General features: G+C 47.2%; 1 protein-coding gene across 3 annotated transcripts in view; it reads left to right on the forward strand.

Annotated features, from left to right (window-relative positions):
• Nucleotides 1–19,785, forward strand: part of SEC8 (subunit of exocyst complex 8) — a 148,198-nt gene that overhangs the window by 38,844 nt on the left and 89,569 nt on the right. For all 3 annotated transcript variants that reach the window (XR_015189802.1, XM_086525136.1, XM_086525135.1), the window contains exons 12-13: nt 14,042–14,109; nt 14,421–14,551. Coding sequence is in view for 2 of the 3 variants with exons in the window: in XM_086525136.1 (XP_086381262.1) it covers nt 14,042–14,109; nt 14,421–14,551 (199 nt within the window). In the remaining variant the exon portion in view is untranslated. The remainder of the gene's footprint in view (nt 1–14,041; nt 14,110–14,420; nt 14,552–19,785) is intronic.

Here is a 19,785-nt window from a genome sequence, read left to right on the forward strand (position 1 = left end):
GAAATGTAGGCCCAATCAAGCAAGAAATTTATCTCTGAGGGGAAGAGGAGTCGTTGGAGGCGGTTTCATGGTGGAACTATGGTAGTAACTATAGAAGAGGTAACCTCCTTTGGTTAGTCCCCTTCCTGTGGAAAGTAGAGTAGCTAGAGAAGTGCGATCATGGTAGACTGACTTCATCTAACTACAGAAGAAGTTAACCGGCGTGCTTAAGGAAATGTTGCGGTAGGCTTAGCATTAGAGAACAACATGGTAGAAAAATCATGGCACATGTAGGTTTAATATTTTAAACAGCTAATAGCATATAAAAGCATGAAATATAGTGGGTCCATAATCCAAAGCAGATTATAATGGTTGAAGGTCTTCACATCCAATGATGGCTCATGTTACAAATGGACAATGTGGCAAGTATAGGTCCATAAAGGCTGAATTTTGCCAATTTATGATTGTATAGGTTACAATCCATGTATATGGGTATCATCTTCTCACCGTTCAAAGAAAGGGCCATGGTAGAGGAGATAAAAACATTCCCAATTACCTATGTGCCCCCCCGCGCCCCCCCCCCCCCCCCCTCCCCCCCCTCTTTTTTTTTTGGCATTGCCTTTCGTAGGCGTTTCCTAGCAAAAGCGAAAGTGGGCGTTTCCTAGACCCACCTTTTGTATATGTACCTCTCAGGCTCTTGATACCCACCTTTTACAACTGTAATAATGTTTGTGTTTAGTTAGTTTCTTTCTTTTTATCCAGATCTTGTATCAGATTCTTGATGATGTAACTCTATGGTCTCATAAGTCACTTTGGCCTTTTGAAGACGTTAATTTAACATTTCATTTCATTTCATTTCATCGCACTATCATGATTGGACACACATTGGCACGGTCGTAAGTATTCTTGAGCAGCAGCTGAGTAGATGGGCAGAGAGGGAGGGGATACGCGCAGCCAGGCAGGCAGGTTTCAGGAGGGTTTTTCCTAGTCTTGACCATATCTTGACACTCAGAGCCATCATTGAGGAGGGAAGATCGCGTGGGAGACGGATCTATTGTAGCTTTGTGGATTTCCGCAAAGCATTTGACACAGCGCCCAGAGCTAGATTGATGCGCAGATTACAGCAGATGGGAGTACCCACAGAGCTCATTTGGGGGGTCATGGCATTATACAGGTCAGTAGTAGGGCATGTACGCACCCCAGAGGGTCTATCCACACCGGTTTACTCCACTATTGGGGTGAAGCAGGGCTCCCGCTCTCTCCTACTCTGTTTGGTACGTCTGTGGATGAGGTTTCTGACTACATTGAGAGAGATGGCGATAGAGGTGCACAACTGGCAGGGACATGGATTCCACTATCGTTATATGCTGATGATATTGTGTTGATCTCCGACTCTCCGGAGGGGATGCAATGTCACTTGGATGCTCTGCATAGGTTTGCCCAGGAAAGTGGTTTGTCCTTCAACCTTGGTAAAACCAAGGTCATGGTATTTAATACCACCCCACAGTGGATCAGGAGGTCAACGCCAGCATTCACATACGGCCAGGAGAAGGTGGAGTATACAGATGCTTACTCTTACCTTGGAGTGGTTTTTAGTGGGCCAGCATTTTCATTGAGGAGGGCAGCAGAGACTAGATTGACCAGAGCCCATGTAGCATTGGGTAGATTGGAAAGGATGTTTTCATAGGTTCGGTTTCAGGAGCCTCGGACGAAGCTCTGGCTCTTTGACAGTTTTGTGGCTTCTGCACTGCTTTATGGAGCTGAGATTTGGGGACCTTCACTGGATCATCAGGGGAGGGCAGGCCGCAGTGATGGATGGGGGGACATGGAGAAGCCTCTGGTCTCTATGATCTCGCGGCTCATTAGAGCCAAGGCTTCAGTACCACGTGCTACTGTACGCGTAGAGCTAGCTGCCCCCCCACTAGTGGTTAGAGGCCCTCACCAGATCAGTCTCCTTCATACACCGCATGTGGGAACTTCCCATAGACAGATATGCACGCCTTGCACTTGAGTCCTCTCGGCAGTTTACCATGCAGGGAGATACAACATGCTGGTATGGGGAGATGACATCATGGTTTCAGGAGCATGGGTTCAGCATAGACAGATTGCGTCCCTTCCAGTACTCACTGGATGCGCCCTCTCTGACTCTTACACAGTCCGAGATCACCAAGCTCATTCGCTAGGACTTGACTCAGCTAGACACCAAGAGGACATGGATACAGCCAGCACAGGAGCTGGGCACGAAGATGGCTTTCTACAGAGAGCATCTCCTCTAGCTTACGGAGGATGGTTTTGTGACGAGGCCCAGATACATGGACACCCACTTGTCTCATGGGATACGATGTGCTATTGGCTAGATACGCACATCCTCACACCAGCTGCGGATCGAGACTGGGAGATACACCGGAGTACTAGCAGAGGCTAGGACATGCCCTCTGTGTGACATTGAGCCTGAGACAGAGTTGCACTACACATGCACTGCCCCGTCTACTACGAGATACGAGGCCGCTTCCGTTGCTTGTTCAGAGAGGGCTTTGGACCATTCTCTAGAGTCATGCGGTACGAGGATCAGAGATGCCTGGGTTTGTTTTTGCTCGAGCTGGGCATACACAGAGAGAGCCTGATGAGAGGAGAGACTAGCCAGTCTCAGAGACAGATCACAGACTTCTTTAGAGCTGACACCCGGAGGAGTTACTACCATAGCAGAGCTCGTCGCCTCACACAAGAGGCACACTGATCGACCGAGCGACTGAGCTGGGGAGATCCAGATGCCCACGACTGCGGAGGACTACACTGCATCCACGGAGGCTGCATCAGAAGATTCGGATCACTTTGGCTCGACATGCACGACGCCCGGTTAGATTACTGACCATGGAGGAGATTGATGAGATCCGCCAGCGACCGATGCTGGATCTCCTGTGATCTAGCATCCAAGCTAGCTGTTTAGCTGCTTAGTTTACACGTAGCAGTTCATGATTCCATAGTATTTTATTTTGTCATTTTGTCATTGCTGTCAAGCAGTTCATGATTCCATAGTATTTTATTTTGTCATTGCTGTCATTTTGTCATCTTGTTACTCTGACTTTGTATCAGATCCACCACATTGTAACTTTCTGGTCTCATAGGTCACTTTGGTCTTTTGAAGACGTTAATATGACATTTCATTTTATCTCTCTCTCTCTCTCTCTCTCTCTCTCTCTCTCTCTCTCTCTCTCTCTCTCTCTCGTGTAAAAGAAGTCATGACTATGATGGGGGTTAATGAGCCGACGCATATGAGGGCTTGGAGAGTGGGTAATAAGAAAAGTGGAAGCAAGGGAAACCTCAATGGAAAGGGCACTTATCCTTCGTTTCCCCTCCATGGAAGCGGAGGACTTTTTGAAGAAGAGACCAACTTTTAAGAAGATGGGTATCTTTCTTGGAGATGACCTTACGCTCTCGCAGATTGCTCATATGTAGGAGGTAATGCCGGATATTAGAGCGTTAAGGGAAAAAGGTAAGATTGCTTTTTATCGAGATGGAAGGGTGGTGATATTGGAACTACACTCCGCATGATGGTGCGAGACCTATGGGACTACACTAGAGATGGCAGCCTGGAATTGTAATGGGTCACTTTGTCTTGATGTAGGGGCATTTGACGACAGCTTTATGGAGAGAGACTTCGTCTTTTACTTAGAGACACACCAGGCACCGGGATAGCTTATGCCACATGTGACTGGATATAGGTGGGAGACAGATTGTCGAGCAGAGACGAGATCAGAGCACAAGGACATAGGATCAGGAGGAGTAGGAGTCCTATTCAGAGAGGAGTTACAATTGCTTGTGCACATTTTTCGGAGAGATGATTAGGCCAAATACATGTGGATGAGATTGAAGGCTGAGAGAGGCAGATTCTTGTACATTGCTATATGTTTCGTTGCCCCCGGCATATCAGTGTATGCTGCACCTAGAGGACAATCCCCTTTCTTTGTTTTAGACGAGGACATATGGGAGTGTTCCACAGGTGGTGACATCGTTCTCTTGGGGGACTTTAATGCCTGCACAAGAAGTCATCATACTATTTTTCATGAGAACGTAGATGAGATAGTGAGAGAGCTAGATACCAGTGATATGGGGCTTGACAGACGCTCACAGTATGAGTAAATTGACTACAGGAGATATCTGATGGAGATCAGGGCCCCACATGGATTGGCCATACTTAATGGCCTACAATGATTGCCCGCAACAACTGGGTTTACTTGCTTCCCACATAGACATGGAGCTAGCACAGTGGACTATGTCATGGCTCAACCAAGATTTATTCCATATATACAGGGTCACGTTTGGACCCAGGCCCATTGGCATAGCAGTGGATCACACTCTCTTGACACGGACCAACTCCTTTCAGTTCACTACTACCCAACGGCCATGAGGTGCAGCATCTACTCGATATATTTTTACCTCATAGACTGTTTTTGTTCACACTAATGGGATTTACACATGCTCATGCACTAAGGAGCCAGGCCGCCCTCTAGATGAGCTCACTTACATATTGACAGAGACTTTGCATGATGTAGCACGAGAGGCATTGCCGCACACTCAGCGTGAACAGAGACATCCTTGTGGGAGTATGCCCCTGAACAATTGGTACGATGAAGAGTGCAGAGATATGATAGCACGTCTCCAAAGAGGGGTGCTCTTGGGAGCCATCACCTATCGACAGTCATAGATTGCATTTTGGCGCCTAGTGCGATAGAAAAAGTGGGTTTTCTTGGCTCATTTAGAGCCCAATCTTTACCAGTTGTTCTTGAGCCTGGACTCACGGGAGGCATGGAGACTCTTCCATGAACACTCGCCTCCTCTTGGCATCACTTCTACGGAGGTCTGGGTCAGTATGTGACATCTTTGCACAGTTCGTGGACAGCTACCGCTTGTAGACCCCCTAGAGCCATGCCCACGTACTTGTGCTTTCCTTACTGCAGAGATGGTAAGGAAAGACATTGATAGGATGAGGACTAGGAGAGCTTATGATCATGAGGGCTTAGTAGCAGGGCATTTTATACATGCCAGGGATATGCTTGCAGAGATTCTAGCAGTGATGTTTAACTGTGCAATGTGTGAGGGTCTACTTAACACTTGGAGCTTGTCCACTATAGTGCCTATCTTCAAGTCAGGGGACCCTATGGAGCTGGGGAACTATTGTAATATTATGATCGAGCACACATTGGTAAGGTTGTATGCATCCATTCTTAAGTAGCAATTGAGCAGATGGTCAGAGAGAGCAGGTAGTGGGACAAGCAGGTTTTCGGCGAGGGTTTTCTACTCTTGATCACATTCTGATGCTTAGAGCTATTATTGAGGAGAGTAGATCACATGGGAGGAGGATTTATTGTAGCTTTGTGGATTTTCGCAAAGCATTTGACACAGTGCCTAGAGAAGGGTTCATGTGCAAATTATAGGAGATGGGGGTACCCACAGAGCTGATTTGAGGGATATGGCACTCTACAGGTTAGTGAGAGGACAAGTTCGTACCCCGGAGGAGTTATCTGATGTAGTTCACTCCACTAATGGGGTGAAGTAGGGATGCCCGCTATCTCTGACGCTCTTTGGCATGTATGTGGATGAGGTTTCTGATCACATTGAGAGGAGAGGTGACAAAGGATCTCAGTTGGCTGGGGCGTGGATTCTGTTGTTATATGCTGATGATATTGTGCTGATTTTTGATTTCCCAGAGAGGTTGCAACGTCACTTAGATGCTTTACATACGTTTGCCCACGATAGCGGATTGTTTGTCAACCTTGGCAAAAATAAGGTTATGGTATTTAATACCACACCACAGTGGGTTAGGAGATCGGCACTCACATTTTCTGATGGCCAGGAGTTAGTGGAGGATACAAATGCACACTTACCTTGGGATAGTCTGTGTTTCATTGAGGAGAGCAGCTGAGACTTAGGCAGATTAGAGAGGGTGTGTTCGTAGGTTCAGTTCCTGGAACCTCAAACAAAGCTATGGCTCTATGATACTTTAGTGACATGAGCTATGCTTTATGGAGTCCAGATATAGGGACCTTCAGTGGACCACCACAACAGATTTGGTAGCACTGATGGCTGGAGATGTATGGAGAGGCCTTTGGTTTCTGTAATCTCTCGGATGATTAGAGCTAAGGCTTGAGTACCACATGAGATTCTCAGAGCAGAGCTGGCTGCATCTCCACTCATGGTCGAGGCACTCACCAGATCAGTCTCCTTTATGCACAGTTTATGCTCGCTTAGCTTGAGTCTTCCTGATAGCTAGCACTGCAGGGGGATACTACTTGTTGGTATGGATAGATTACATCATGGTTTTAGTTACACGGGCTCAGTATGGATAGATTGCCTCCTTTTCAGTACTCTTGATGCACCCTCTTTGTCTATTATGCGCATAGAGATCACTAGGCTCATTCGTTAGGACTTGTCTCAGCTTGACACTAGGAGGACTTGGATTCGGCCGATTCAAGAGTTGGGCACAAAGATGGCTTTCTATAGAGAGCATCTTCTCCAACTGATGGAGGACGGGTTTGTGACTAGACCTAGCTACTTGGATACACATTTCTTGGGGGATACAATGCGCTATTGGTCAGTCACGCAACTCTTCACATCAGCTTGAGGTCAAGACTGGCAGATTTAGGGGGATACCTGCAGAGGTTAGGATATGCCAGCTATGCCGTTTGGAGCGTGAGACAAGTTGCATTATATCTACTCAAGCTACATAGACACTAAGAGAGCCTGTTGCAAAGACCGGCAGAGAGACATTCTGAGAGGTAGATTATAGATTTCTTTAGACCAACTACTGGGCAAACAGAGGGACAGACCGCTCAGCAGAGCCAGATATCACCTACACTAGAGGTACGTTGATCGGTCGGGCTACTGAGCTAGGGGGATCCAGACGCCCGCGACTGGGGGGTAGCTCACAGCATTGACGGAGACTACGATAGAGGATACAAATCACTTCAGCTCAACATGCGAGATGCCAAGTACGAGTACTTACCATTGCGGACATCAATGATATTCTACAACGACTGATGCAGTACATCCTCGGACAGCGCTCGATTCCGGACATCCTTGGACATATATGTTCATACATTGAGATTGTACTACCCACTGTTTCATCGTCGCACACTTTATAGTGCTACACATCCTCTGAGCTGCTTAGATTCATGACAATAGCCATTTTGTCTTTATTTTATTTCATTTCATTTTATTTTGTACCCTTACATTGTATCAGATTCATCAGGATTGTACCAATTTGGTCTCATAGGTCATTTTGACCTTTTGAAGATGTTTAATATAACATTGCATTCTCTCTCTCTCTCTCTCTCTCTCTCTCTCTCTCTCTCTCTCTCTCTCTCTCTCTCTCTCTCTCTCTCTCTCTCTCTCTCTCTCTCTCTCTCTCTGCACCCGCCCTGCCCTGCACCCGTTGCCTTGCCCGCCCTGCACCCGCTGCCGCCCTTGCTCTCCTGCTTCCGCTACCCCCTGCTCCCTTGCCCTTCCCCCCCCCCCCCCCCCCCCCTTTGCTGTTGCGCTTCCCCCCTTTTTGCTGTCTGAGCGTAGAGAGAGAGTGAAAAAGAGGCGTAGAGAGAGAAGCAAAAAGAGTGTAGAGAGAGAAATAGGGCAGAGAGAGAAAGTTGGTCTTTCCAAGCGTAGAGAGAGAGAGAGAGAGAGGTGAGAAGCGTAGAGAGAGAGTTTGTGAGCGTAGAGAGAGGGTTAAAAAAATAAAAAAATCCGCACGTAGAGAGAGAAAGCCTAGTCACGTAGAGAGAGAGAGAGAGAGAGAGAGAGAGAGAGAGAGAGAGAGAGAGAGAGAGAGAGAGAGAGAGAGACAAAAAAAAAAAACTTCTTCTTCACTCGTCTCTCTCTCTCTCTCTCTCTCTCTCTCTTTTTCTCTCTCTCTGTGGCGGCCCTTCGACCATGAGGAAGCAGAATGGCAAGGATGACCAGGTGGAGGATGCCATCCAAAAATGCAAAGAAGAGATGAGCGAGTCCATCAGCCAGATCAACCGCCACCTCTTAGGTACTATCAACATTCTCGATGCACGCGTGACAGCACAGGAAAGCACGATACATACACTCGAGAATCGCGTGAAGGCTCAAAATAAAGAAATTGCACTACTCAAGAAAGAGCTCACAGAGGTGCGATCGCAAAATGTCCTTGAAGAGGGAGAGCTTCAACCTTCAGTAATTGAAGAGCTTAACACGATTAAGGAACAAGTGTGGGCCATCAAAGAAGGTGGGGAGCAACAAAAAAAAATGATGACCTCGTGGGTAGATGTCATCACAAAGACCCAACAAAAAGCAGAAAAGGCAGAAAAATGGATCGAGTTTGTCAAGAAAGTGAAAGGCAAGGAAATAACCCCCATCCCCACACCAACCATCATCAACTTGACACTAGAAGAGGAGCAAAGGAGACGTGTGCGGGCCTTACACGTAAGGATATGTGGCTTGAAAGACCAAGATAATGTGGATGAAGAGGTGAAAGAACTCATGACTCTGGTGGGGGTCAACGAGCAGACGCATACAAGGGCCTGGAGAGTGGGCACTAAGAAAAGCGGGAGCAACGGAGAAACCTTGAAGGAAAGGGCACTCATTCTCCGCTTCCCCTCCATGGAAGCGAAGGACTTCCTGAAGAAGAGACCGAACCTAAAAAAGACTGGCATCTTTCTTGGAGATGACCTCACCATCTCGCAGATTGCTCATATGCAAGAAGTAATGCCGGAAATTAGAGCAGCAAGGGAAAAGGGGAAGATTGCTTTTTACAGGGATGGAAAGGTGGTGATACTGGAGCGACGTCGTGCATGACGGTGCGAGACCTATGGGACCACACTAAAGATGGCAACGTGGAATTGTAACGGATCACTTCGTCTTGATGTAGGGGCCTTTGAGGATAGCTTCACAGGGAGGGACATCATCTTCTACTCTGAGACGCATCAATCCCCTGGGCAATCCATGCCACAAGTGAGCGGATATAGATGGGAGATTGCCTACAGACAGGAGACCAGATCAAAGCATCGGGGACGAGGCTCAGGGGGAGTGGTAGTTCTATTCAGGGAGGAGTTGCAGCCATTGATATATATAGCGCGCAAGGATGAGCATGCTAGGTATATGTGGGTGAGGCTCAGGACAGAGACGGGCAGATACCTCTACATTGCTATCTGTTACTTTCCTCCTAGTACGTCAGTATATGCATCACCTAGAGGACAATCCCCCTTTGCTATTTTGGACAATGACTTATGGGAGTTTTCTAAGGATGGTGACATTATCATACTAGGGGATTTCAATGCTAGGACTGCCCACCACCAGACAATATTTTATGATACTTCCGAGGAGATGCTTAGGGAGCTGGATGCTATAGAGATGGGTCTATCCAGATTATCACAAGATGAGGAATACACTGAGTATGGTAGATACTTGATAGATATGGGAACCGCACATAGATTGGCCATTTTGAATGGCCTACAAAGATTTTCGACAGCTGGAGGTTTTACTTGCTTTCCACACCGACATGGTGCCAGCACAGTGGATTATATCATGGCCCAGCTAGGTCTCATTCCATTCTTTTAGGATTTCATGGTGGGCACTAGGCCAGTTGGAGTAGCAGTTGATCATGCTATCTTGTCCTTCACCTTGACGTTTCAGTACAGCACGACCCCATTAAGAGAGGTCCCCACACACGTTTGGTATACCTTCATTAGGGGTACGGATTCTGTGTATATTGATGAGATATACAGGAAACTTTGCACCCAGGAGCCAAGACGGCCACTAGATGAACTGACTCAGATACTGACAGAGACGCTCCATGATGCAGCATCAGAAGCATACCCCCACAGCCAATCTGGGAGCATGCCCTAGAACAATTGGTACGATGAGGAGTGTAGAGAGATGAGGATCAAATTATAGAGGGAAGTGCTCATGGGTATTACCACACATAGACAGTCTCATAGATTATCTTTCGCCGCCTAGTGCAACGAAAGAAAAGGGCTTATCTATCCCAGCTAGAGCAAGATCTGTATCAGCTATTTGTAAGTCAGGACTCAGGCGAAGCATGGAGGCTATTCCATGAACATTCACCACCACCAGCGATCACCTCCACTGAGACATGGGGGGAATATGCCACATCTCTCTACACAGCTTCAGGACAACCACCTCTGCCGGACCCACCAAAGACATGCCCGGAGACGTGTTCTTTCTTTAATGCCGAGAGGGTAAGGAAAGCTATTGATAGGATGAAGACAAGGAGAGCACATGATCATGATGGGCTGGTAGCAGAGCACTTCATCCATGCCAGAGATATGCTTGCAGAGCTCCTGGCTATGATGTTTAATTGAGCCATGTATGAAGGCTTCTCTGAGACTTGGAGTGTGTCCACGTTAGTGCCTATTTTCAAGTCAGGGGATCTCATTATTCCCGAGAATTATCGCAACATCATGGTTGGTCACACATTAGCTAGGCTATATGCATCCATTCTTGAGCAGGAACTGAGTAGATGGGCAGAACGAGAAGGCATAAGAGCACCAGGGCAAGCAGGTTTCAGGAGAGGTTTCTCCACTCTTGACCAGATTCTGACACTCAGAGCTATTATTGAGGAGGGTAGACACCATGGCAAGAGGATCTATTATAGCTTTGTGGATTTCTGCAAAGCTTTTGATATAGTGTCGAGAGCCAGACTTATACGCAGATTACAAGACATGGGTGTGCCTACAGAGCTGTTATGGGGGATTCTGGCTCTCTACAGGACAGTGATGGGCGGGTGCGCACCACTGAGGGAATGTTTGACACGATCCTCTCCACTATTGGAGTAAAGCAGGGATGCCCCCTATCCCCGACCCTTTTTGGGATGTATGTGGATGAGTTTTTGGACTATGTAGAGCGTCAGGGAGACAGGGGGGCTCAGCTAGCAGGGAAATGGATTCCGTTGTTACTATATGCCAATGATATTGTGCTGATTTCCGACTCTCCGGAGAGGATGCAACGTTATTTGGATGCTTTGCATGCATTTGCTCGTGATAGTGGATTGTCTGTCAACGTGGGGAAAACCAAGGTTATGGTGTTCAACACCACACCACAGTGGGTCAAGAGGTCAGCGCCCATTTTTACGTATGGCCAGGAGACTATGGAGTACACAGATGCGTATACTTATCTGGGGGTAGTCTTCGCTGGACCGGTGTTTTCACTAAGAAGAGCATCAGAGACCAGACTGACGAGAGCATATGCAGCTTTGGGAGGACTGGAGAGGATGTGTTCGCAGGTTCAGTTTCAGGAACCGCGAACAAAGCTCTGGCTTTTTGACACTCTAGTAACTCCAGCTATGCTCTATGGAGTTCAGGTATGGGGACCCTCAGTAGACCACCATGGCAGATCTGGCAATACAAATGGATGGAGATGTATGGAGAGGCCTGTGGTCTCTATGATCGCTCGGATGATCCTAGCTAAGGCCTCAGTGCCGCATGACATTATCCGAGCCAAGCTAGCCCCCCCCCCCCCCCGTGGTGGAGGCATTGACTAGATCAGTATCCTTTATGCACGGTCTATGGGATCTTCCCAGGGACAGATACGCTCGGCTCGCCCTGGAGTCATCTCGACAACTAGCTCTACAGGGCGATACAGCATGTTGGTATGGACCGATGATAGCATGGTTTCAGTCGCATGGTTTCAAATGGACAGATTGCCTCCGTTTCAATACTCCCTGGATGCACCCTCCCTGTCTCTCACACGGACAGAGATCACCAAACTCATATGCCAGGATCTGATTCAGTTAGATACCAGGAGCACATGGATACATCCGACACAGGAGTGGGGCACGAAGATGGCCTTCTACAGAGAGCATCTTCTCCAACTCGCGGAGGACAGTTTTGTGACTAGGCCTGCATACATGGATACGCACTTATCTCAGGGGAGAAGATGCGCTATTGGGAAGATACTCACATCCTCACATCAGCTCCATATCGAGATTGGCCGATTTCGAGGGGTGCCGGCAGGGGCCAGGATATGTCACCTATGGAACTTAGAGCCAGAGACAGAGCTACACGACACATGTCATTGCCTGACGTACTATGAGATACGCGGCCGCTTCCACTGGTTGTTCAGAGAAGGCTTCGGACCTTTTTCTAAAGTCATGAGATACAAGTATCAGAGGTGTCTCGGATTGTTCCTACTAGAGCTGCGCAGACTTAGGGAGAGCTTGCTGAGGACGTCAGGGGAAAGACAGTCTCAGAGACGGATCACAGATTTCTTTACACCGGCCAAGGGAGAGCCAGAGGAGCAATCAGTATAGCAGATCTCAAAGCCCACCCATACCATAGGTACGCTGCTTGATCGAGCTACTGAGCTAGGCAAATCCAGACGCCCACGACCTCGGGGGGTCTCTTACCATCGACGAAGGCTGCAACAGAAGATACAGATCACTCTAGCTCGACATGCAAGACGCCCAACTAAAGTACTAACCATGGAGGAGGTTGATGAGATTCGACAGCGATCGATGAGGGACTTCATCTGAACCCACCAACCCCTCCCCCCCGTATCTCATCTCAATCCCGAATCAGCTTCAGATTTATTTCCTTCCTCAGTGTTCTAGTGTTTAGTTCTTAATTAGTTTAGTTCTTTTAGTTGCGTACTCAGACATGATATCAGATTCACCAGTTGTAACTTTTCCTCAGTGTTCTAGTGTTTAGTTCTTAGTTAGTTTAGTTCTTTTAGTTTCGTACTCAGACATGATATCAGATTCACTAGTTGTAACTTTTTGGTCTCATAGGTCATTTTGGCCTTTTGAAGACGTTAATATAACATTTCATTTCATTTCATTCTCTCTCTCTCTCTCTCTCTCTCTCTCTCTCTCTCTCTCTCTCTCTCTCTCTCTCTCTCTCTCATCGACCGAGTGACCAAGCTAGGGAGATCCAGACGCCCACGACTGCGGAGGACTACATTGCATCGACGGAGGCTGCATCAGAGGATTCGGATCACTTTGGCCCGACATGCACGACGCCCGGTCATGCTATTGACCATGGAGGAGATTGATGAGATCCGCCAGCGACCGATGTTGGATCTTTTGTGATCTGTGATTTAGCTATCCTACCTAGCTTTTCACACCTAGCTGTTTCGGATTCCATAGCATTTTATTCTGTCATTTTATTTTATTTTGTCATTTTCGTTACTCTGACTTTGTATCAGATCCACCACATTGTAACTTTCTGGTCTCATAGGTCATTCTGGCCTTCTGAAGACGTTAATATAACATTTCATCTCTCTCTCTCTCTCTCTCTCTCTCTCTCTCTCTCTCTCTCTCTCTCTCTTCTTCAGAGCAGACACAGGACAACCGCAAGAGCCACTCCCACAGCAGAGCTCCCCCTCGTCTCACACCAGCGGCACATTGATTGACCGAGCGATTGAACTGGGGAAATCCAGGCGCCCACGACTGCGAAGGACTACACAACACCGACGGAGGCTACGTCAAAAGATTTGGAGCACGCTGGCCAGCCATGCATGACGCCCGGTCAGATTACTAACCATGGAGGAAATTGACGAGATTCGCCAACGTCCGATGCTAAATTTTTTGTGATAAACCGCCCATTTTTGCTTAGTCTTCTGCTTAGCTCACATCGACCAACCTAGGATCCCATAGTATATATCTTTGTTTTGTATTGTTGTTAGGTTATTTTCGTTACTCTGACTTTGTATCAGATCCACCACCTTGTAACTTACTGGTCTCATAGGTCACTATGGCCTTTTGAAGACGTTAATATAACATTTCATTTCATTTCATTTCTCTCTCTCTCTCTCTCTCTCTCTCTCTCTCTCTCTCTCTCTCTCTCTCTCTCTCTCTCGTTTTGTACCTAGAGATCATTTCATCTCTCTCTCTCTCTCTCTCTCTCTCTCTCTCTCTCTCTCTCTCTCTATTTTCTGTATCTGTTTGAATTGTTAATGTTTCCATGGTGCATAGCTACGTGAGTTGCCTTTTTAAGGAGTCAGGGTTTTCAAAACAAAAATTTGCTTATAGTAGATCTATAATGGCTCAAGTTATGTAGTCCTTGAGTCAATTCTTTTCATCTAAGTGCAGCAATGGAGCTTCAGATGAGGGACTGTCATTTGCCTTCCGTTTCACGGACACGGTGTTCTCGACTAGTGGTACACCCTGAGCCTTGACTCAATTGAACCACAGTACTTTGAATTTTGAGAACTCTTACCATGAAACACTACACCTTAGTTAGAATTGAAATGCTTTCACCATCTTAGTTAGAAGGAAATGCTTTCACCATCTTAGTTAGGACTGAAATGCTTTCACAAAATAGGCACATTAATTGCAGAGCGTTGGTTTCTAGAAATTACGAGGGCTCATTAATGACCTTTCCTTTGATTTGGATGCTGACCTGTTTTTCATCATTTTAGAGCAGTCAATCGTTTGTTTTCTCAGTGCTGAATTTGTTTGGGTGACATAGGTCTGGATGGCTCACGGCAGATAGCTAGTAGGAGAAACCCAGGGGGCGCTCAAGAAGGCTATGGTACTGGTGCTGTACTTCCTGAAAGAGGAATCTATCTTATTGCTGCAGTTTACCGACCTATATTGCAGGTTCGTGACAGAAACAATAAAAAACTTTTTGTCAAAAAATTACATGTCCTTTTCAGCACTGCATTCCAATGCAAATCTTGATATTTTTTGCTCCTAATGTTCTACACAATGGTCAATCTCTTCTTGGCACAGTCTGCTGTAACTTCTGTCTGATAGATCTCTCTCTCTCTCTGTCTCTCTCTCTCTCTCTCTCTCATTGCAGAAATTGAATGCATGTGTGTGTCAGCTTAATTTTCTGTCATTTTCAATTTTCAAAATTCATGCTGAGCGCAAGGGGAAAAGCAGACTAAAATAGAGGAAAATACTGTCGCAATGACCGAACGCCGGCGTGCGGCCCTATCAACAGGCTTGAAATTTTGCCGTGGTTGGCTTGCTTAGCCGATTGTTTCCCACCAAATGGTGTTGAATGATGTATCATTATGTCCAATCAACTAGAGATTGTGCATTTTGTTTGTTTTTTTGTTAATACAACTTAATTTTAAATGTAGAGCTACTTATTCCATGTCTGCAAATTTAAGTTTAGCTTTGAGAAAGAAAGCGTACATGAATATGTCACTGTATGTATTGTATGTTCATCAAAACCGCCAGCAGAGTATTCGACATTATATCAGATAATGATCGCTCCGGAATGGAGTCAGTATATTTTTGAATATCTCCCAAATAGAACTTTCCCAAAAGGAACGTCAAAAGCTCGTCAGAAATCTGTAGAGACAGAAGCTAGAGATTACGCTTTAATAGGAGATCAACTCTATAAGAGAGGTAAAGACAACCAGCTTAGGATTTGCGCATCAGAGTCTGAGTATGTGATAATCCTGGAGCAAGCTCATGGAGGAGTAGGTGGAGGCCATTTCTCATGTGATAAGACAGCAAAACTTGTCTTAGCCGCAGGAATATGATCAACTGCCACCTATTAGGTACAATAAACCTGCTCGAAGATCGCCTTCTGGCCCAAGAAAGCAAGATCACTGCATTGGGAGATCGTGTGACGGCCCAAGACGAAGAGATTGCATCACTCAAGAGGGAGCTCGCTGAGGCATGATCACGAAATACACTTGAAAGTAATAGAAGAGCTCAACACGATCAAAGAACAAGTGCGAGCCATCAAAGAGGGGGAAGAGCAGCACAAAGAAATGACGACCTCTTGGGTGGACGTTATCACCAAGACTCAACAGAAGGCAGATGAGGCAGAGAAATCGATTGAGGTTGCCAAGAAGGGGAAAAGCAAGGAAACAACAACGTCCAAACCCAACATAATTAACCTGACACTAGAAGAGGAGCAAAGAAGGCGTGTGCGCTCTCTACGTGTGAGAATTTGCGGCCTTAAAGACAAAGATAATGTGGACGAAGAGGTAAAAGAACTCATGGCTTTGATGGGGGTTCATGAGCCGATGCACTCAAGAGCATGGAGAGTAGGCAACAAGAAAAATGGGAGCAAGGGGGAAACCTCGAAAGAAAGGGCACTCACCCTTCGTTTTCCCTCCATGGAAGCGAAGGACTTTTTGAAGAAGAGACCAACTCTTAAGAAAACGGGCATCTTTCTCGGGGATGATCTGACCCTCTCACAGATCGCTCATATGCAGGAGGTAATGCCAGAGATTAGAGTGGCAAGGGAAAAAGGTAAGATTGCTTTTAACCGAGATGGAAAAGTGGTGATATTGGAGCCACACCCCACATGACGGTGTGAGACCTATGGAACCACGCTCAAAGTTTCTACCTGGAATTGTAATGGATCTGTGCGTCTTGATGTGGGTGCTTTTGAGGAAAGTTTTAGTGGTGGAGACATTATCTCCTACTTTGAAATACATCAAGCCCCTGGGCAGACTATGCCTCACATTAGTGGATACAGATGGGAGACCGCCTGTAGACAGGAGACACGATCAGAGCATAGAGGGCGGGGCTCAGGAGGAGTGGCAGTGTTATTCAGGAAGGAGTTGCAGCCATTGATACATATAGCCCGCAGGGACGAGCAAGCTAGGTACATGTGGGTGAGACTGAGAGCAGAGACAGACAGGTTTCTTTACATTGCTATTTCCTACTTTCCCCCGAGTACGTCAGTGTATGCACCACCCAGAGGACAGTCCCCCTTTTCTATTTTGGATGATGACATTTGGGAGTTCTCTAAAGATGGTGACATCATCATTTTAGGGGACTTCAATGCTAGGACTACCCATCATCAGACAGTTTTTTATGATACTTGTGAGGAGATGCTGAGAGAGTTGGATGTTGTAGAGACGGGCCTATCCAGACTATCACAAGATGGGGAACATACCGAGTATGGACGACACTTGATAGACATGGAAACTGCACATGGATTGATCATTTTGAATGGCCTACAGAGATTTCCTGATGCAAGGGGTTTTACGTGCTTTCCACACAGACATGGAGCCAGCACAATGGATTAGTTAATGGCACAACTGAGTCTCGTCTCTAGTATCCAGGATCTCACGGTTGGACCCAGACTTGTTGGTGTGGCGGTGGACCATGCTCTTGTGTCACTAACCATCTCTTTCCAGTTCAGTGTAGCACACAGGCCACAGGCAGCAGCCCCTACCCGCTACACTCTCACACGGGAGACAGACAGTGTATACATAGATGGGATCTAGAGACGCCTGTGTACAGAAGAACCAGGGCGACTTTTGGAGGAGCTTACTAGTATACTGACACAGACATTACATGATGCACCAACAAAGGCATATCCACACACCCAGCCTGAGCAGAGACGCCGTTCTGGGAGCATGTACCAGAACAGCTGGTATGATGAGGAATGCCGCGAGACTAGAGCTGGACTTCAGAGGGAGGTGCTTTTGAGGGACATCACTCACAGACAGTCACAAATTGACTTCCAGCGCCTAGTGCGGCGGAAGAAGAGGGCATTTTTGGCTCGCCTAGAGCAAGACCTATACCAGCTATTCTTGAGTCAAGACTCACATGAGGCATGGCGGCTCTTTCATGAGCCCCCCCCCCCTGCCATTACCTCTACAACGGCCTGGGGCCAGTACACGTCATCTCTGTACACAATTCCTGGACAGCCGCCCCTCCTTGACCCCCCCGATCCATGTCCCCACACATGTGCTTTTTTCACCGCTGAGATGGTGAGGAAGGCCATTGACAGGATGAGGACTGGGAGAGCATATGATCATGATGGCTTAGTGGCTAAGCACTTCATACATGCCAGAGATCTACTAGCAGAGCTTCTAGCAGTTATGTTTAACCGTGCCATGTGTGAGGGCTTGCCTGATACGTGGAGCCTATCTACTATTGTACCTATCTTCAAGTCAGGACCCTATGGAGCAATTATCGCACTATCATGATCGGACACACATTGGCACGGTTGTACGCATCCATTCTTGAACAACAGCTGAGGAGATGGTCAGAGAGAGAGAAGACACGGGCAGCAGGGCAGGCAGGGTTCAGGAGAGGCTTTTCTACTCTTGACCATATCTTGACACTTAGAGCCATCATTGAGGAGGGCAGATCACATCGGAGATGGATCTATTATAGCTTTGTGGACATCCGCAAAGCATTTGACACAGTACCCAGAGCTAGATTGATGCGCAGATTACAGGAGATGGGAGTACCCATAGAGTTCATTTGGGGAATCATGGCATTATACATGTCGGTAGTAGGGCATGTACGCACCCCAGAGGGCCTTTCTACAACAATTCACTCCACTATTGGGGTGAAGCAGGGTTGCCTGCTCTCTCCTACTGTATTTGGTATGTATGTGGATGAGGTTTTTGACTACATTGAGAGAGCTGGTGATAGAGGTGCAGAGCTGGCAGGGACATGGATTCCACTATTGCTATACGCTGATGATATTGTGTTGATCTCCCACTCTCCGGAGGGGATGCAACGTCACTTGGATGCTTTGCATAGGTTCGCCCAGGAAAGTGGTTTGTCTGTCAACCTTGGTAAAACCAAGGTCATGGTATTTAATACCACCCCGCAGTGGATCAGGAGGTCAGCGCCCGCATTCACATACGGCCAAGAGACAGTGGAGTATATAGATGCTTACACCTACCTTGGTGTGGTTTTCAGTGGACCAGCATGTTCATTGAGGAGAGCAGCAGACTAGATTAACGAGAGCCCACGCAGCATTGGGTAGATTGGACAGGATGTGTTCACATGTTCAGTTTCAGCAGCCTCGGACGAAGCTCTGGCTCTTTGACACTTTGGTGGCTTCTGCATTGCTTTATGGAGCTGAGATTTGGGGACCGTCCTTAGACCATCACGGCAGGACAGGTCGCACTGATGGATGGGGGGACATGGAGAAGCCATTAGTCTCGATGATCTCGCGGCTCATTAGAGCCAAGGCTTCAGTACCACGTGCCATTATCCGGGCAGAGCTAGCTGCCCCCCTACTAGTGGTGGAGGCGCTCACCAGATCTGTCTCCTTCATACACCGCATGTGGGAACTTCTTAGAGACAGATATGCCCGCCTTTCACTTGAATCCTCTCGACAGTTAGCCTTGTAGGGAGATACAGCATGCTGGTAACGAGAGATGACATCATGGTTTCAGGCGCATGGGTTCAGCATGGACAGATTGCCCCCCTTCCAGTACTCACTGGATGCACCCTCTCTGACTCTTACTCAATCCGAGATCACCAGGCTCATCCGCCAGGACCTGACTCAGCTAGACACCAGGAGGACATGGATACAACTAGCACAGGAGTTGGGCACGAAGATGGCTTTCTACAGAGTTAGGGAGATCCAAATGCCCACGACTGCGGAGGACTACACAGCATCTCTCTCTCTCTCTCTCTCTCTCTCTCTCTCTCTCTAGAGAGAGGCAGTCCCAGAGACACATTACAGATTTCTTTTCACTAGATATGGGACAGCCAGAGGAGCAGCCACCACTGCAGAGCTCGTCCCACACTCATTCGACCACTACTGGCACTCTCATCGACCGAGCATTGGAGCTACAGAGATACAGACGACCGCGACTGAGGAGAGGAGCTACACAGCATCGACGGAGACTACAACAGAAGATTCGAGCCATACTCTCTCGACATCCAGAGTGCAGATGAGGATGGATCCTCACCATTTCTTCCATCTTTGTTTCACACACTGTTACATCCAGTTTACCGGGTACCTATTGTATCAGCTGCTACACCCACGTAGTTTTAGATTGTAGTAGTAGTAGTAGTATTTTGTTCCACTTCTAGTTCTTTTCTAGTTCTTTTGTACCCAGACATGGTATTAGATTCACTATTTTGTAACTGATTGGTCTCAT

The sequence above is a fragment of the Adiantum capillus-veneris genome, chromosome 12 (genome assembly GCF_014529385.1).
Source record: "Adiantum capillus-veneris isolate H3 chromosome 12, ASM1452938v2, whole genome shotgun sequence".
Lineage (NCBI taxonomy): Eukaryota > Viridiplantae > Streptophyta > Polypodiopsida > Polypodiales > Pteridaceae > Adiantum > Adiantum capillus-veneris.